The sequence below is a fragment of the Ammospiza caudacuta genome, chromosome 8 (assembly GCF_027887145.1).
Source record: "Ammospiza caudacuta isolate bAmmCau1 chromosome 8, bAmmCau1.pri, whole genome shotgun sequence".
In the NCBI taxonomy this organism is placed as follows: domain Eukaryota; kingdom Metazoa; phylum Chordata; class Aves; order Passeriformes; family Passerellidae; genus Ammospiza; species Ammospiza caudacuta.
Window position 1 is genome coordinate 38,813,755 of NC_080600.1, and position 20,641 is coordinate 38,834,395.

At 40.3% G+C, this 20,641-nt stretch overlaps 1 protein-coding gene across 1 annotated transcript in view; it reads right to left on the minus strand.

Annotated features, from left to right (window-relative positions):
• LOC131560789 (von Willebrand factor D and EGF domain-containing protein-like) overlaps positions 1 to 20,641 on the minus strand; it is a 172,950-nt gene that overhangs the window by 32,313 nt on the left and 119,996 nt on the right. Inside the window, exons 19-21 of the mRNA XM_058809741.1 lie at positions 20,275 to 20,415; positions 18,309 to 18,464; positions 3,762 to 4,607 (exon numbers count right to left, since the gene is read on the minus strand). Of these exons, the coding sequence (XP_058665724.1) occupies positions 3,762 to 4,607; positions 18,309 to 18,464; positions 20,275 to 20,415 (1,143 nt within the window). The remainder of the gene's footprint in view (positions 1 to 3,761; positions 4,608 to 18,308; positions 18,465 to 20,274; positions 20,416 to 20,641) is intronic.

The window sequence follows — 20,641 nt, forward strand, 5'->3', positions numbered from 1 at the left end:
AATGCCGAGGCTCTTTTGTGACTACTGAAATACCAGAAGGACTCCTTAATGGTCAACCTAATCCAAAATGGTTTTAAATAATTGTCTGTACTCTATGAAATGGGGCCTGACTTTTTAATTGTATAGTTTAAGTGATCAGAAAATCCCTATCAAAGGAGCTTGGAGTCAGGGAAACAAAAGAAGAAAAGAAGACAAGAAATTTGGTTTAAATCCTTATGTTTCATCCGTTTTCAGGTCTAGGTCTCTCAGAAAGAAGCCCAACAATGATACCCAGAGCAGAATTTTTCATTCAGATGAATTCTGTTATGAAATGGAAAGGCAGTGTTCCACCTTGGGGCACCTTAAGGAGCTCCAACAGCTGCTCTCAGGCAGTGCCATATGCACAGACCCTGGGGAGTGAGCCGAGCCCAGGGAAATGGCAGCATTTTCCCCTTTTCCTTGCCCAGTGGATGCAGCATCTTTGCAAGTGATGGCCTGTGCAGAGCGGGGAACGGGGGCAGGATGGCAAGGAGCTGCTCTAGGGGGGCGAACAACACTAAAAAATATATCAGAGTGTTAGCCCCAAGTGTTACACATCACTGCAGCACATGTGCCACAGACAAAATGTCAGAAATGCTTTGATATCTGATACCAATCCTGTCTGGGCTCCTTCTGCATCATTACAGTGCTAGCTTTTTATTCAACTGGCACATGGAGCTGAAATGTGTAAAGGTCTCTTTGTGCTCTGCTGCTCCTGCAGTGCTCCTGGGCAGGTGATTTTTGCTGTCCCAAAACCTGATAGAAGGAGACTGTACCAATGCATTGGTTTTTACTGCAGATATCCTTGGAAACAGCACTCAGAGTGAAAATTAGGTATTTAGCAAAACCTCCCTCATCACCCGAGAGATGCTTGGCTGAGCTCACTCCAGAAATGCCAGAGAGCATCTTCTGCTGGAGAAAATGTGGGAGAATCCAGTGGACTACAGCAGGCCTCTCCTCCCCTACTTATTTTTTATTTTTGACTGTCTCCAAAACACTGCTCTGAAATGAAGATTTTAAAGCCCTGTTGCGCTGTGAAGTCTGAATATTAGGCTACTACAAAAAGGTCCTATTTCCTTTGTGCAGGAAGGGAAAGAGCTGCAGAGCCTTGAGGCACTGTTTCATCTCCCCTCACCTGCAGAGTACATGGCTGCTGATAGAAGGAAAATAATCTGTAATCTTTATAATAATAATAATAATATTCTTTATAGTAATAATATTACACCAAAGCAGGAGGAGCAAAAGCAGGGTTCTGCTTCTGACAGGCAACACATGTCAGCAGTGGTGGAGTGATCCAAATGGAAATTGCTGAAATAGTCTGAAAATGTCTCAGTTTGGATATCTGAATATGAGCCAAACACACTGACATTTAGCTGTGTTTGTCCAACAGAAGGTAGGAGGTTACACCTGATGGTCCCCAGGGCTCTCTTCCATCCTGTGGTCCTGAGATTGTGTCACCCCCAGTGCAGGGTGACAAAACAGAGGGAGAGGATTTCCAAATGAGCTGTGACAGGCAGGCTGAGGGGCTTGTCCAGAGGGATAATTATATTAAAGATATAAAATTTTATGTATAAAAATATAAAATATCTTTATCTATTAAATATATTAAATGTATATAATGTATACATTATATAAATGTGTATATACATAATGTATATGTATATGTATATATATATTTTATAAATGGTATAAATGTGTATATATATATAGCATTTTATATTAAAGATATTAAATATGTTATTAAATACTTTAGGAAAGAAATTAGTTTTCAGAATGCTGCTTATGTTTATTTCCTATGAGTCCTCCAAGCCTGGTTTTGAATCTGCACATTTGGAAAGAAATAAATTGTATTCTATCACAGCATACATACCACTTGGTGAAGTACTTCTTATTTTAGATTATTTTCAGACATTCTTATTAAACAAAGGTCATATCCCCTCAAGATCCAAAGGCATTAAAACTTGCTATCAGCAGGCTGGCTCTTTTATCTTGTTGAATTTTGATATGAAATAAGATGGTGACAACTATCAATAGTGTCTGAGTCTCTTGACATTTTGCTGGCTTACCAAGGATGTTGTGTTGAAGCCTGGAGACTTTGCAAGTGTTGCTCTCATCCAAGCTTTGATTTTTCGCCAAGTATTTGTGCCTCCTGTTCCCAGAGGGCACGGCTGTCTCGAGGGGAGTTGGTGCAGTGTGGGCACCCCAAGGTGCTGATAGCTGAGGCTGTGACAGGCCTTAATCCAAGAAATTGCCCTCATTTTTCAGCCTTTCAGTTTGTCATGATGGATCACCTTCATCTGACATGGGAAGGGACATCCACGGCGGGAGGTACAATGGGTGCTGTTCACAGCACTGGCTCTGCTCCAGGGTGCAGGTGTGCAGGGGGCTCAGGGTGGGGAAGAGAAGGGAAGGGACAGGATGATTATTGAGTCAGGTGTCATGGACACTGACAAGAGACAAAAAAGGATATTTGTGCATGGTGTCATCGAGCCCCAAGATGCAGAATGATGTTGGTAATAAAGTATTTCATCCTAAGGACTCTCCAGGGAGATTTTCAGTAATAGCAGTAACTGAAGGAAGCATCTCACAAGCAAAAGGCAGAGAGAGATTTACATTTTAAGGTAGATTTATGTTTTAAGTAGTAATCTGATGTGTCTGCTAAACACGCAGCAGCCTTATGTCCAGACTGTAAATATTCATATGGACATGGGATGGGTTTTTGAGGAGAGGCCTTCCTGTGGCCTGACTTGCTTTGAGATTCCCAGTATCAGAACCTGTTTGGTGCTTTTCCATCTCTAGGTATAAACCAGAAGTTAAAGACAAACTCCTTTGTGCCAAGTAACTCTAAATGCTTTAGGAGGGGCGTTTCAGAAATGTGCAAATAGGCAAAAAAATGAAGTGCTCAACATTACAAAGACCTTTTTTTGTACATTTTGTACTATATCTCCAATAGTGCTCTGTTGTAGTTGCAGCAGTGCTGGGGGCTTCACTCCCCCACAAAACCTGGCTTACAGCAAGGTCCTTCCCTTAGTACATCATGGCTGAGATGCACCTGCTCTGTGCATGAGGAATGAGACACCAGAAAAGAAAGAGGGGAATGAATGTTACAAATACTTTTGCTTTGTGTGGTGGAAGGCCAGTTAAGATATCAACTTATCAGAGGGATGCCAGCAAAATGTGTGATTAATGATAGCAAAGCCAGGGAATTCATTGCTTCAACAAAGTACATAATCCTATGGGTTTATGGAGGGATTCTCAGGTGTCTAATAAATAACTCAATATACTGTGAAAACCCTTCTGGTGCTATACATTTCAGATGACAAGTTCAGTTTCACATTTGAGATATTAGATAGATATTTACAGGTAATTTTTAAGATATTAGAAAAATTAGTTTTTCCTGGAATGTGTTGTATGGAGAAGTAGAATCAATTTTTCTCTTTCTCACAGAAACTTTATATGGTTTTGAATGCCATGACTTTAGTAGAATGAATCTGGCATTAAGCAAGATCACAATCTGTCCCTGGTTTTAATAGATTAGATGGTATCAAATAAACAGATCATTTTTGTAAGCAGAAAGAGCTGTTTCAAAGGTATAGTTTTTATTTATTATTTTGAGATATAATTGGTTTTGCAAACAGAATGGCCCCAAAATCTCCAAATTTATAATAAAAATTAATTTTTACTTTGGAGAATTATTAGACCTGGAGTTAGTAGAGCATTTAAAAGAGACTTTTCTCCCTTACCTTCACATGTAATTCCATCACCACTGTATCCAGGGGGACAAGGACCACACTGAAGCTCTCCATCCTCAGCTGGCTGGCACTGCACACCCGTGAAACAGGGCAGCTCAGCACACACTGCCCCACTGCTGCTTTTGGGCAGCCCCACAGCCCCCCTTGCTCTGCTGAAGCCCCTCCTGGCTGCTGAGGGGTGTGCTGGGAGCCTTGCTCCAGGAGCAGAGCCTGCACCCCGGGATGGAGCAGCCAGGGAGGGGCCCAGCCATTGGGGAGGCACAGGGCGATGCACGGCCACGGGAGATGCTCTGGGCTGCTCTGTTGGGAAACCCTGGGGTGCTTTGTTCCTCAGGACTGAGACTCCACTGGGCCGTTTCCTAGGAGGATAACCATGCCTGGAATGGGTCTGTGAGCCTGCAGGGAATGAGCCTGGATTGGTGTTGGGATGAGGAGGAACAGTCCGTGCTGTCGTTTCTTTGTGCTGCTGAAAATGGACAGGGGGGTGGGAGGTCACACCGACAGCTGGGGCTATGGGCTCTGGCTCCTCATGCAGAAGGGGTGTGAGATCACTTCTTTTCTCAAGGAAAGGTTGTTTCTCAGGTGCTGTGAACTCCATATCAGGCTGTTTTTCTGGTGATGTCTGAGCTTGGGAAGTCTCCCCTTCCATTGTAAGGGATGGAGTGTGAATGGCTGAAGGGTTTCTTTCCAAAAGGAATGTAATATCTTGTCTTGGGATTTGGGGTTGGGAAAGAAGAGAAAATGTATTTCTTGGTGTCTTAGATACATCTTGGTGAGAGTCTCCAACATCATTATTTCTTCCAGGAGAGTCCATGTGGGTTTGGAATGATCTTGAAACTAGGGCAGAAGGAAGATATATATTAGCTAAATTTGCTGGTCTAGAGTTGAAAGGGACCACAGTGAACTTTTGAGTTTTGAACAAACAACAGAACATCAATTCTAGAAGTAAAAGAGTTAATTATCAGATATTACAGGAAGGTTTATGCCCACTGATTTAGCAATTATGTGGAGCTGTCTGCTATAGGTGACACCAGCACTGATGCACAGGGAACTGCAATGATGACACTCGAAGGGTGGCATTCATGAACCCGATGAAATATATTTTTGGTAGCAAGTCTCAGGGAAGGTCAGGCATTATTTGAGTAGCAGCACTGGGCTGATAGGCAGGGGTTAAATTGCAGCTAAGCAAAATCTTGCAGTGCTGCTTTACTAATTTTGGCTTGCACTAGTCTGTGAGGTTTTGGTACTGTGCACCTTCTTTGTGGTGAATCTTCCAGTTCTTGACCTCCTGAGCCAGGATTTGCTTCTTATTACCTGCCTGTGCTGGGAAATGCTCTGAGGGCATAACTCAGAGTCTGCATTCCAGCTCTTAGAGTCAAGGAGACAGAACACCACAGCTTGGCACAGATGGATTCTGGATGTGGAGAAACACACATTGTCAACATGGCCCTCGCCAAGAGCATGCCCTGGAGAGGCTCCAGTGCCATCACACCAGTGGGTGACTCTGGAACGCTTCTGCAGCCCTTCTGATGGCAAAGGGAAGTTTTAGGGGAGCTTTTAAAGGAGACAAATGGAAGAGCTTTGCTGGTGCAGTGCACAGCTCCCTGCAGACGTCGGGGGCGGCGTGCGAGGTTTGTTACTGTCCCCCACTTGTCCCAGAGCCAGCCACCTTTTCAGCTGTGTAAGGAGGGATGATAGATGGGCAGAGGGGACTCTGTGAAGGGCCTTGAAAGTGGAGACGAGGAGCTTGAATCAATACTTTCAGGAAGATTAATGGCCATCTGCTGACGCTAATGAATGGAAGAGGCTATTTTTAACCGGTTCTGGCACGCTCACTCTGTAGGATATGGAATATATTGGATCCTGAACAACAACCCTCGCTTGGTTCTGGGGTTAACCCCATGCAGGATGCACCTCTTTCTTTAAATATAAATATTAATCACTTTCTAAAATCTCCCATTGATGGAGATCTTAACCATATTTAGCAAGGAATGCTTGGCAAGGGTCAGATGAAAGTTAGGGCATTGACTGGACCAAAACAAATCCTGGCAGACAAAGCAGTGTTTATTTGGCTGATAAATAGTGTCATTCTGCTGTCAGCTGATGAGTTTCTATTGCCCTGAAGCACAATGTTTTGGAGATTTACAATGGTGCTGGATCGAGCTGTGGCCATCAGCAGGTAAATATGTGTATTTAGTGGAGCAGAAGGCAAATACATGGATTTCAGTATCCCAAGTAAGGCTGGTGAATGATGAGGGGACACACAGTGGGAGAACAAAGATGATGAAGCAGGAGGACATCAGCAAAAAGAGCATGTGAAGATAGGAGAAGTCAAAGGATTTTTAAAAATGAATGAATGAGAGAAAGATGAAAGAAGTATCTCCACAGAAAATTATCGGTAATAGATGATCATTATAGCCCTTAGAAAATTTAATTCAGGGACAAGAAATCAACAGGAATGACAGGGAAGGGCTGAATGACCTCTCTGACAAATTTCCAAAATGAGCCCTGATTATAGCTTTGAGCTCCTTCCACTGTGTCATAATTAAATGGGTTTTCCTCCCAATTAAATTTGAGTAACTAGTAAGGGGATCAGACTGACTACCTGAGAAAGAGAAATCTTTTATTTCTTTAGCAGATAATAGAGGTGAGATCCCCATCCTTCAAATAAACTTCCTCTTTCCCTGTATGGGGGAGCATATTTTTGGAGTATTTCTGTGATAAGGTAATTTTTACATCTCAAATGCTACCACTGAAGAGTAGTGACACACTTTTGTTGGTCATTCATTATGATATATACTGATAAAGGTCCCTCAGCCACTCTTTAGAGGTGACTAAACTTCATAGGATATTGGTGTCATTCAAGGGTGTTGACCTGAGTGCCCTCTCAGCTTTCATTGCTTCAGATTTTTGCTTGCATTGACAGTGTGCAATTTAGTTCAGGTAAGAACATGATAGATTTTTCCCTGAAATACCTGAAAATTTCTTTCTGCAGCCCTCCAAGAATCTAAATAAGCTTAAACAAAGAAAGCAAACCAAAAGAATGCAGACTCAGTTGTCTGTAGTCAGCAGCTTTCTCAAATTCTGCATTACTTCAATTTATTTTCCTTGCTGTTGATCAATATCTTCCAATGTGTAGCCCATTATCAATGCAAACTGTGAGTGTGTGAATCTGGTTTTCCCTGCTATGCCAGCCTGTGATTGCATATTGGACTGGGTGAAATCACCACAAAAATCCCACAAGGTGAAGTGCTCAAGGTTGTATGGTGGAACAAACTCACATTTTCACTCCATGTCAGTATTTCTGCCCAAGCTAATGGGCAATTGGGCAGCAGTGGAATAAGTGAGTTTATTTTTTACAGAAGCAGATAAGGGACAGAGATGCTGCTGCTCTGCTCCAGCTGGGCATGGCAGGACCTCTGCTCTTATTGATGCTCTGTGAGCAGAGACCATTCCTGTATGGATCAGGTCCCAAAAAGACAGATCCCTCTGCTGTCCCCCCTCTGGGGAGCATCGGAGCAAGGGTGACAGAGAGCAAATTTCTGAGACACACGTTTAACCTCCCTCATCCAGCTGGACAGCAAGACACTTTCCATCCATGTGGTGCAGGGGTCCCCCAGCCTGTGACCCTCCAGCCTCTGGTTCTCCCAGGGTTTCCCACTGGGATTTCACAAATCAGAGCTGTCTCAGCCAGCCCCTGGTTCTCCAGTGCCATCATGGTGTTGCTAAGGCACAGCAAATCTGTAGGATCCACATCATTCCCAAGGGAATAAAAATAACCACTGAGACTGGTGAAAACAGCCATTCACAGAGAAGGCTCTTAAACCCAGGGTGAGACATCAGCATTCTGAAACAGAAAAGAAATCCAATATATTTTTTCTATTCTGAGTTTATGGTTTGTTTGGTTGGAGCTTTGGAAGGTTCTTTTTGTTTTTTTGTTTTTTTTTTTGTTTTTTTTGTTTTTTTTTTTGTTTTTTTTTTTTTTTTTGTTTTTTTTTTGTTTTGTTTTGTTTTGTTTTTTTTTCCCCACATTTACAGTGTTTCAAAAAAAGACCAGATCCAGACTGGAATTAAGAGAAGTCATGTCCCCTTCTGACCCCACCTATTTCTGCTGCCACTGAAGCAGCACACATTCACATTTCTCAGCCTGCCTAGAGCAGGGTGCACCAGGCTGGTTTCCATATTCCTTGGTGCTGTTCCCCCACATCTCTGCTGGTTTTTAGACTTACAAACCTTCACACTGCTCTTCCCAAGCCATGTGCCTTGGAGCCCCATCCTGACCAAAACTGGCAGCTGACACTTCAAACAATTGTCTAAGCTGTCTGCAGATATAAGTATTTATCACCTTTCCATTGCCATGCTTCTCTTTGTAGCTGTTAGAGTTAGAAACTTCCCTTTTGGGTTTTAAATATGAGTGTAATTTTATATTTATGTAATGATTTGAGCATCACCATGTAATCTCAAGTGGTTCTCTCCCTTTTAATTTAATAAAATACCCCAAACCAATTTGATCTTCAGGTGGAGACTGGCTCCTTCTCCTTAAACTCCTCTGGATGTGGCCACCTCTGCCTGTGACTTCAAAGGATTATGGGCACCTTTAATTCTGCTTGAGTTACAGCTCCTTCAGAATTCTGTGAGCATTTTAAGGATTCATTATTAACACAATTCAATAAATTTACAATTTGTGTAGTTTTAGAGCTATTAACATTTAGTAGTACCTGCTGTCCAGCCCATTTCTCATTCAGAAGAATGTTGGCAGAGAAATGCTCTTTTGACATATTACACTGTGTGGGTCATCATTTAAAATTTGAGACATCTACCAGCACATAAATCTTATTTAAAATGTCAAGAGAGAGCAGAAAAATTACACTGGTCTAAGAAGTCTTGTTACTAGAGTGCTAAGGATATTCCCATTTCCCTCTGTATGTTTCCATGTTAATATTTGCTTCTGTATTTACTGAGTGAGAAAAGGGAAACAAGAGCAGCTGGCAATAGGATGCTCCAGGGAAATTCAGTTTTTTCATCAACTCTTAGTTTCCTATTTTATATTATTATGTTCTGGCATTACTTTCTTTTGTACTTAGAGTGTGTTTAATTCCTACATCTCTTGTTTCGCCATCCAGTCATACCCTAATGTCTTCCTGCTCCTAAATATAACATAAATAAATATATATAACATAGTTTTGATTCTCCTTTCCTTCCTCTTAAGCATCCAGAAGCTCCCCACATTAGATGCTGGCTGGAATTCCCAGTCCCCATATCCCTTCTCCAACAATCCCAGAATAAATTCCTCACCAGCTTAGTGAAATACAGCTTCGACCTCCCAAGTTTTACACAGAGTTACTTCCAGGATTTATTTTGGTCGCAAAAAAAGCATTTCAAAGGCTCATTGTGATTGGGATATTAGTGTAAATTTAGATAGGAGCCTAATTTTTGACCTAATGATCCTTTACATATTTTTTAATGTAAAAAATTGGAAAGTCAAATGTGGTGTGCCTCGCATCCACACAGCTCAGCACAGAGCAGAGCAGTCACACAACTGTCTCTCCATCTCTACAGGAGTATTCAGTCTTTGTGCTCTCAAACCACCTCTTCTGTGATGGGCAAATTTACTCACTTGATGCTTTAATGATGAAATTAAAAGGTGAACATCTAGTTCACTATCCCTGAGCTCTTTCAGCCTGGTAGAAAATGAGATTGTGTCGCTGATGTTGCTGTCTGGTGAGCAATTTTCTTCCCCTTCACCTACCAAAATCACGAGCAGCAGGGAATGGTTTGTGAACTCTGCATCACTCTGATTATAACAACTCCTCTGCTCTCTGTTTGCCAGCGTGGCTGCAGCTGCACATACAAAATTCCCTAACACCATTCAGAACTTGCAAGGCAAATTTGTCTTGTGCCAATGAAATACAGACTCATTCTGTTTTAACACAACACTTGTGGGGAGGAGAAAACCTGGGATCTTCAGTCAGCTCACCCACTAAACCTTGTTTATGAGACTTTCTGTGTTCAGAGTAAATGATTCCCACAAATGGAAGGGAGTCTAAATTCTGCTATCAAGGAGAGTCTAGACTTCTTCTAGTTCTAGGATCCTTTTCCAGTTCTGGGGTGTTGAAAATCTATGTGAGTATCCAAGAAAATATTACCTGAGTGTGAGGTAGTGAGTTTGCTTATGTCACATTAAAGGTCATTTATAATTTTTGCATCACTGTGCAGTTCATTTGCTTCAAGGTTTTCAGAGCAATATAATTGACATCTCAATTCATTAACTGCTGTCTTTAAAGAAAATGGGGATTCTGAGATGGCTGGCCAGGAAAGAACCAGTTCATGAAGATATAAATGATAATATTGACTGCTTGACAAAGTTTTCAGTTTGATCTAAAATGTGTCAAGGAATACATAAAGATTATCCCTTTCATACTGAACAAATGCAAAAAACAAATGCAATTATTAGAAAGATTTTGCTAAGGTATAGCTCTTTTTAAATTGGGAATATTTTTTCTATTTGTAAAACTCTTTCAAAAGAAAACACTGTGATTTAGATGTTAAGAAACAAAAAACCTTTCATGACGTTTAAGAGATTGTGGAGATTAATTAAAGAGTAATTATGGAGATTACATGACAGAAAAAACTAAGAAGAACAAAGAGTTGGGGCACTAATAGTGCCTTAGTTTATAGTCATTTAAGCCAGATTTCTCATAGATTTATGTGATCAGCTCCTTTTTTCGCCTCCTGGATAGATAAGAATACTATTAGGCCATGAGTTGGAGTCCTAGTCTCATACTCCAGTCTGAAACTGATAGAACAGCTTTAAATATGAAATTTATCCTAGTGCATTACATTTCCTCCTCTTATGTGGATTTTTTTTCTGTATGTTTTCAATACAAATTTTACCATCCGGGTCACAAGAGACAGGATTTTTAAAATGGTGTAAGAATTACTGATTGCAAAGATATGAACATACTCCCCACACAAGGATTTTTTCCCCTTCTCTACCAACAATTTTCTTTATCAGTATCTTTTTATTTTTTGGATTGCCTATGGAGGTTTATAAACCTGCTATGTTGTTACAAGCAATGTTTTCTCAAACACCTCGTCTACCTTCCAGTTTATTTCAAGGTTTAATTGAAAACTTCCCTTGTGTGAGTTGGAAAAAGCTCAGGATGTTTGAAGGGCGCTCACCCTGGCACAGGAGCCGTGCTCCCCTCTCTGCTTTGTTGCCAGATCTCCTTCCCTGCCCTTTGAATCCCTTGGGTCCAACCCCTTCTCTGCTGCTGCTGCTGCTCTCACAAGGGCTCTTCCTGTGCTTTCCTCTCAATTCCCAGCCAAGAAAACAGGAAGGGAAGGAGAAATGTGGCTGTGTTTCAAAACACACCCTGGATCTCCCACTTAATCCCCCTGTAGCTGATTTATCACCTTTCCTTTCACTGTTCCCTGTCCATCTCTCAGGTGTGAACTTTTACCCCTCCTCTTTTGTGCTCTGCCTCCTCCAATTATGGGAGCCTGAAGCTGCATTATTTCAGCAGCTGCAAAGGTGGTGCTAAGATTGAGTTCATGGAACCAAATTATATTTTCTATTCAAGAATTGACAGTATGTTTTACTTCTCAGAAGTGAGATAGATGGAAAAATTAATAGAAACTGTGTTCTTATCTGATGATGCCTCGTGGGTCTTCAGGCTCTCTCATGGCATGAACAGGTTGATAGATATATACAAAATAGGCTAAATTAAGGCAGATCATTTCTGAAGCATCCCTGTCTAATACTCTGAAATATCTATGTAGAATCCTTTAGAAGAGTAATAATAGATTATAAAGAAAGTTCATTTCTTCAAAAGAAAAGCCCTAATATTTCTTCAAAGAAAAAAATAGCTGAACTACTTCAAAGTATTTCAGCAAAGAAATAGCAAAGAATAAATTACTGAAATAGTTCTTTTATTCAATTCAAGAAATAAATGGTCTAAAACAATAATTATGTTGTTTTGAGCTGTAAACATATAAAAATTGAGCTATTTTACATATGAAAGCCAAGGCGCAAAGTGAACTATGCCTTACTGGGAACCAGTAATGAATCTATTTAAAAATCATGTAAGCATGCATAAATACTCTCAGTGAATTCATGCTTTTATGGAATTCTTCACAATTTCAACTGATTACGTTGACAAGTACCTAGACTTTCTTTCCAATTTAGAAATCAAAAGGCAAGGAATTAGAATAAGATTTCAGATGGTGTGGCACAGAAGAACTTAGCTGGTTCTCTTTGAGAAAACAAAGGTTGGACTGGATATCTTTTGAGGTTCCTTCCAACATTGTTATTCTGATTCTCTGAAATTCTAAATCTAACATATTATCAGCATGGGCAGTGATTTTCTCCTCCATCCCAGAGGATCAGTTGGCTTGTGTTGGCCATAGGCTTTTGATGTGTCCCTTCAGGAATGAACCAACCCCATTCATGTGATGTGTAACATTTGGGGCAAAATTCACGTGATTTGGCAGTGAACATCCCCTGGTTCTGCAAGAAAGTCCTGTGAAGTCCTACTATACCTTTATATACCTGTTCAAAACCAGCAAGATGCTCAGGAACTGATCTTAAATGAGTCCTGACCGTGATAAGTCTGTATATTTCACACCTATTTTTATTTAAACCCTGTACTGTGTTGTGTTTTGTGTTATTTCAGAGTCCTTTATCTTCAAATCCTTCTTTGCTTTATCCCTTAGTGGAAAGACTCTTGTGTTGCTTTAATGGGGTCAGGATATTGGTCCAGTCTGAGTTACTTCCAGGTCTAAAGGGGCCTTTAAATGCCTTTAACAAAACAGCAATCTTGTCAAATTTGTGCAAACAGGGCTGGCTCCCTTTAAAAGCTGTGTGCTATTATGGCTGGATGATTAAATGAGCCTGGATATTCTAAGAGAAGATAATCTTGCTCTGCTCTGTCAATGTAAAAAAAAAAAAACTACTGAGCCTGTATCCTGTGCAGATTATTTGTTGGAGCCTGAGTTGTTATTATCACTTAAAAGTCATGATGGCCCAGTGATTGCTTAAGCAAAAGGTGGCACATTCTTGGTAGGAGAGAAATGTAATCTGTACTTGATATTCTGATTGAATGTAAATATTATTCATGGCATATAGCTGAGTCCTCTTCCCTAGTGGTTTTATGGCTTGGGCTTCATTGGTCTTCTATTGCTGAGCTACATCATTTCCTAAATATATCATCTGTATTGGAAGCACTTAACAAGTCCTGGATTGACAGAGTGTATGGATCAGTGAAGCTGGAGACCATTTATCTTTTAAATTATCTAAACATATTCTTCCCACTGTGTCTACTTTGGTTGTTATGTTTGGGTCATGGCATATACTGTAAAGGTCTCTTGATATTTTTCTGAAAATACTTAATATTTTATGAGGTATCCTTAAGGAGGAGAAAGACATCAGAAAGACTGTCTCTGAATCCCTTTCTGTCTTGACAAGTACAGGAGTGGATTTCCAGTGGCAATTACAGACTCAGAGGGCAGGAAAGGGTCAGAACTTATGTCCAAACTGCCAGGCTGGTCCAGGCCTCATGTGAAGATTACTGACATGCCATTTGCAAAACCGACTCTTTCACAAGACCAAATTTATATGGAATGTCTTTGTGTGGCATTTCTAACCCCACTTCAGTGGCCATTCCATCACATACCCCTTGAAGGAGACATCTTTACATCATAACTGCTCCATCTGAAAAAAAAAATGCACATTTTGTCCTGAAATACACCCCAGCTAGAAACACTTTCAGTGTTTCTGAAAGGGATCAGCAGCTCCCACCATGCGTTCCAGGGATGGATTGTGGACAATTTCCGTGGCCTGAGTCAGAGCTAGGAGCTGGAAGCCATTTAATGCTGCCCAGACATTCAATGCTGCCCAGTTTTGGAGCCCAGAGGCAGAGCTGAGAGCTCTCACCACACAGAGGCAGGTCAGAGTCTCTTTTGCTGTGTTTTTAGTGTTTCTGTTTTGTGTATGCAACGATCTGAGACAACCTGACAGCTGATGGCTGCAGCATCTCCATCCCTGCCTTCACGTGGGCCATGTAACTCATTACATAAACCACATCAGGATGGGTTAATTCCTCTTTGCAAAGCACCCTCTGAATGCTGAGCAGTGCTTGCCTTTTATCTACACCTATTGGTACACACAGATCTCAGATTTAAAAGTCCTGTGTGTGATGTGCCTGCCTTAACAGGGGCTTTTTGTGTCTTCCAGGAGCTGTGCTCAGCTCAGTCCATTAGGGTAATGCTACTTGCTCAGTGGAGTCACTTATGATTTACACCGGGGTAAGTGAGGCTGGAAGCTGGGCCTTGATCTTTTTAATGCAAATTCATCAATTCTGTTAGATAAAAGATGAAAGGAATCTATTACATTCCTCAGTCATCTCTTGAAACAAAATCATTTGATTGGTTCCAGGCAGTAAGAAGTCCTTACTCCTGCAGTTATCTCCAGACATGAAACCTTGAGATAGCGACCAAAGCTCTTACTGGAGATATTTATTTTTCATGGGTAGTGATTAATGATGAGTGCTAATAATGACAGAAGTGATTTCCAAGTTAAAATGTAAGAATGCAAAACTTAAGGTGAACATGTTCCTCTGGTGTTTGACTGAGCAGTGTGTGTTTAAAGACACACACCTTCTGGTACTTCAAAATGTTTTATTCCCCTTTTAAATCCACACCTTGATGTTGATCTGACAGTGGTGCAAATGAGAGGGTGACAGAGGTCTCTCTGATGTAAAATCAAAGTGAATTCAGATGCACAGTGCAGACACTGGAGGAGTGTGAAGCACAGAGCACGTAAACATAACAAATAGCTGCACATGCAAAAGTACAGCAAGTGCCAAATGTCTACAATACTGCAAATTAACTGCTATGACAGGAGATCTTGCAGTGCTGTTCTGAATGGGAAAGCAGAACTCGATTACAGAGATCATAAAATCACCCCCTCCCTTGATCTTCAGCTGCCTAAACCAGGAGGGGCAGGAGGAGCTGGCTCTGAACAAACAATCTTTTACGGGTGATGGATGTGGCACTGCTTTGTCCAGTAAAATTGCTGATTTACTAATAGTTAAAAAATAAATCCTCTGTGATGACACCAACCTCTCTAACCTGCTGAAAAAAGTGCAAACAGATGGGTATCTGTGTGACTGTGAGTGATGAAAGCAGTCTGCAGAAATACCCACAGCTCCTGACGAGAACGGATATTGCAGCGTGCAGGAACATCACCAGCATCCCCATTAGGATATATTCATTTTCTTTGTGCCAACAACATGACCAATGATACTGGGTGGTTTGATTTACTAGGTCTGCCTCTTCTAGCAAAAAAGCAACAGATATTTTATACAAAAGTGAAATGTGCCCAGGGAAGCCTGGACAGATTTAAATTCTTCAGGCTTTCCTCTTTATTGCAATGCCAGCAGACTTAAGGGACTTTTGACCCTACTAGTAAATTTTAAAATAAATGTAGGATACCTGCTTTATGGGTCTGAAAGGGACAGGAACAGCTTTTTGTTTCTGATAGGAGAATCTGTTTAAACAAAAAAAATATCACTTCCCTTTATATGTGAAATTCCATACTGGCTTTCCTATAAGACTGTTCTGATGTACTTCAAGAAAAATTGCAACCAAGTGTGGTTGGTTTAAAGCGTAGTTTGTACCATCTTAAAGTGGTACAAACTACAGATATAAGCCAGGTAAAATGCGTGAGAACAGAATGAGGCCCTGCATTTTTAGAGCAGATAAATATAGCTCAGAAAGTTATTTTTAGAGTTACATAGTTTGCAGTAAGTCAAGGACTTCAAGAGATGAATACCTATCACGTATCAATGCTGAGGAAATGGTACTTTGTTGATTATAAATCAAAATTGAAGGAATTTTTGGGTGCAGCTCATCAAACACTGACTTAGGAAGCAATTTTCCTCTGGAATATTTTTCTCCTCAGCAGCCTACAAAGGCAGCTGGGTAATTTTTGTGGTTTTGGTATGAAGAAATACTTATCCTTTAATCCTTAAATCACTGCAATTGACTATAATTTCATGTGAAAAGCAGCCAATAAAAGTACAAAATAGGGATTAACAGGAGTATTTTTAGATTAAAATTACTTGAGTTGGAAAGAAGTGGCACATAATCTCAGTACCTTCACGAGCACTGTAGCAAGATGAAGAGGATTTGTTCTGTTTCATTTGAAGACTGATGGCATAAGTTACAAGGGATAGAAGCTATTATTACAACAGGGAGGATTTCACAATAATCATAATCCACAACTGTACATAAATTTAATTGAGAGTTAATTCTTTTTTGTCTGATATCTTTTAATCATCAGTGCTACACAATACTTCTGCTTCTACTGGCAAAGCACTTGGGAAGTAAAGTTAAACCCATCATTTTGGCCATAATTTAGGACACTCATAAAGCTGCAACAATTGCTTCCATTTCTAAGTATTAAAACAAGTGACTACTCTCATTTAACCTTGAAGCACAAGATTATCATTGCTTGCATTGTGATATAATTCACAGGAGTGAATATAAGCTTCTGTTGGAACAAAAAAAAAAATTCCTCTTCATTCTCTTCCTGAAGTGTTCAAGCTGGCATCATTTCCAGCATAAAGTCCTGGCTCAGTTTGCATATTCAAGAGAAAAATGTAAAACAATCCCCCTGCCTCTGATGTACAGCTCACTTTTGAAGGAAGCATGTACTTGTTTCAGGTCCTGATACCTGGGATATTTCTTAATCTTTGCCTGGAGTTGTATATGGCAGGTATGAATCACAGCAAATGGCAGCTTCTTTCTGCATTCCCCTTTCCAGAACACAGACAAATTTATTGGTTAATATTTATATAAGCACAGTATAAGTGTGCCTGATTTACTGTACCAATACCTGCAGCTGTAGAATGTCTGTTCTACTCAACAGCATTTAAAGGACCTTTGGGGTGCACAATGTGTTTCCCATTATCCCATTAATGACAAGGCTCAGCTTTGGGCAATAACAGAAATGTTATTTATATGCACAATGATTTTTTTTTCTTCCTCAACCACTTTTACAGCTTCCCCAAGTTATAGAAGAGTCAATAGCTGGCTTAGGGATGCTGGCAGACTAAGTAATACTTTGTACATACTCATTGCTAGGGAGAGAAAAATGTTGAGTTTATTTTTGTGACCTTTAGATTCTGAGAACTGGCTAAAATCAATTTATAGTTCCAAGAGATTGGATGATACCTACCCTAAGCAGTAAAATTGCTCCCACTTTGATAGAATGTGTTAAAATATAACAGCAAGGTAACAGCCATTGATTTGGATACAGAATGGGAAGTGAAGGGGGGTTGGTCAAGTGTAGGAGGTCAGGGAACAATTTGACAGGTTCCAAGCCACTCTGTCTTGAATACTTAGGAAAAAGATGTCAAGGAATCTAACCTGGCAACTACTGTTATTAAGGAATGAACATGAGCACCCCTGGCAGTAAAAAGGGGACAATCATCCAGAACCTTACATTGAATCATTGGAATATCATTGAGAGAGAGCAGGATCAGATGACAGCTGTGTCAGTGTCACTTTGTGCCCGAGGTCAGGACACAGCTTTTCTTTCACCACAGCAGAAGATCTCTGTTAATGAGGCCTTCTCTTCAGTCCTCACAGATTAATGGGAGCAGCTGATTTTCTGAGCTCCCCAAGGAAGATTATTGCTCAGGCTATGAACAATACCACAGAAATTATTTAATTATCTGTTGCCTTCAGTTGTTCTTGCATGACACTTTGTTTATTATTGTTTTCACAGGTCACCTTGCAGAACAGATGCCTTACAGAAGAATTAAGAAGGAAGGAGGGCTGAGTTATACTGGCATGTATCTATCATGTCCTGTTCTGATCTTACTGAGGAGGAAACGAGTCCTGCATTCCTGTGCCAGTGCTGTGGCAGAAACACAGATGTGGTGATTCAATACAGGTGTGGTGATTCATATCACCGAACAAGTCTTGACATGAAGAATTCCCCCAGTAACAAATGAGGTAGTATATCTACTGGATTTCAACTCATGGAGCCAGATATTGCTGAAATAATTCCTGCCAGCTGCTCCCCAGGTGAGAGTGACACAGCACAGCCACCAGCACTTGATCCCAGAGTGTTGTGATGCCATGTTAGCTCACACTGCCTCACAGCCTTTCTGTTGTTATTTTATTGCAGGGGTTCCATACTGCTGTCTTCTTATCACAAAAGTTCCATACCTTCTTGGTGTTTCTCGTGGGCACCTCCTCAGAGCACTGCCTATTTCTTCTTCACAGAGTAGCCAACTGACTCCAATTCCCTCCTCAACCACCCACGCCCCTCTTTTGTAGCACTCTTCTTCTCATTGCTTACAGCTGTGGCCTGTTAAAGTCAGGCCTATTCCTAATCTTTGCTAATTGGCCCAGCTGCAACTCCTTAGGGGTAAGATTACTTTCTACACTACCTTTATTTTCTTATATTCTATCCCCCTGCACCTTTCTATGCAAAACCTTTGTAAAATTCAAAAAACCAGCACGTACCTGCTCTGGGGACTTTGGTACAGCTCCGGCCATTCCCAACAAACCCATCAGGGCAGCGGCCACAGAGGTACCCGAGGTCGGGCGGCTTGCGGTCAAAGCAGGGCGCTCCTGGGAAGCACGGCCTGCTGGCACAGCTGGGCACCCTTGCCACAGCCCCTGCACGGCCAAAGCACGGCATTTATTCACCATTTATCAGATGAAACACAAAAATAAAGTTTAGCCCACCTAAATCTTTGTAACTGCTTTTCTTCTTTTCAAGTCTAATTAATGCGTAGTGTTCACAAACCTTGAGCCAAAGATGGGAATGTGGCACCCATGCCACAGCCCCTGCACGGCCAAAACAGGGCAGGTCAAGCATTTATTCACTATTTATCAGATGAAACACATACCTAAAATTTAGCTTTGTAACTGCTTTTATTCTTTTTGAGTCTAATTAATGCGAAATGTTCGCAAACCTTGAGCCAAAGATGGGAATGTCCTGTAGGCACAGTGGAACAGAACAGCTGTTTCTCATTAAAGCAAGATTTATTAGTCCTCTAATTACGTGTTTTCAAGTTTATTACTGGAAGTTGTTTGGCGTTTATCATGTAAAATATAGAAAATGTAATTTTCAGCATAAGTGAAAGCTTAACTGAGTGAGAAAAGGTATTATGTGACATCTTTTTGGTCTTTTATAATTGGAAGGTAATTATCAAACCTTACAGCACCTATACTGTACTTTTGAAATTACACTGTGAAGTACATATGTTTCTGATCTGGAAATCATCCTTAATGTGTCAAACCTTGTATTACAGAAAACTGCTTTAATTATCTTAGGACTATGTGCAAAATTTGACACTCTGGTAGTATATAATATTTTACCACTTATGATGTCACTGAATAGCAAGTGTATATGAACTGCCTGTGAAGTATTTAATAGTGTCAAGGCAGAGAACAGATGATGAATACAATCTTAATGATGGTTGTAGATCCTTTTTAATTGCTTCCAGTGAGGTCTCCATCCTGATTCTCATGTATTTTCTGCATTATTCTTGAACTTTACCTACAGTATCATGATATAGGATACCTGCAGGAGGCAGGCTGTGCTTAGGGGTTGGCTGGCCTGGTACAGATATTTTTAAAAAAGAGAGTAAGAAAAAAAATTCCTTTTATTTTACATATAAAATATGTTATTTTTTCATATAAGAAATTTATATAATATATGCATATATAATATGTTATATACATGCATGTATATTATATACATATGGTATATATAATAGAATATGTTATATATGCATATATAATATATATTATATATAATATCTATACATATATTATATATATGCACATATATGTTATTTTTACATATAAAATAAGTTATTTATCTGTTGTCTCTGTACAACAGATATGACCAATCTCAATTTTTTGGTGCCCGCTTTCACTGGAAAATCAATTAAAAATTGAACACTCATTAGAGCAGGACCAACACAAGAACACAAGCATGGTGCAGGTGCACACCCATGCCAGAGAGTGCTGCACCTCTGGGAAAAGCTACTGCCACAGGCAAGTTCATTCCTTGAGTCGATCTTATGATTAAAACTCAATAACAATTCAATGGCTGCCCATTAAATACTGAAATAAAACACCAGCATGACTTGGCCATGGCAAGCTGGCATAAGCTGCCACTTTTATCATCTTGCTCATCATTGATCACTACAATTTGGGGTGGTTTTATCCTACCTCAGAAGTGGTGATGTCAAATTAAGCCTGACCACTCTGACTGTTGTTGTTGTAATGCCTCCCTTCCATGTCAAATTGTTTAGCAGCAATCCACAGTCTGATGTATGGAGTGTTTTTTTCTAACTCAAATTTTTGTGTGTTATAAACAGCTAGTTTGTGTTTACTGTTAAGGTGCTAAAATTAATGATTTCTGAATCCATAATCTTTCCCAAATGAAAAACATTTCATATCCTTGTATACCTACCTTGCCTATCACTTATGTTAAAATTCTTAATTACAGGAGAATCCTTTGTCTCCAAGGATTGCAGTGGCTGCTTAACCTTAGTTCTGTTCAATTCACCTTTGCCACTGCTTAAAGCTTCTGTAACATCAGCAGCAAGCACAGCTGTGGAAAACATCACAGAGACAAAAACAAGGTGTTAGAGCTCAGCTGTGATTGATGATAAAAAGCCACAGCAACAGCAAATCAGGTAACCTGGCACGAATTTACTTTGGAAGCAAATAAAGGCAGATCAGGTGCGTTCAGCTGCTGGCATGCAGCAAAATTTCAACCAGTTACAGGAGAAATTATTATGCCCTGATATTCTGACTCTTTATATATATATTTTAAA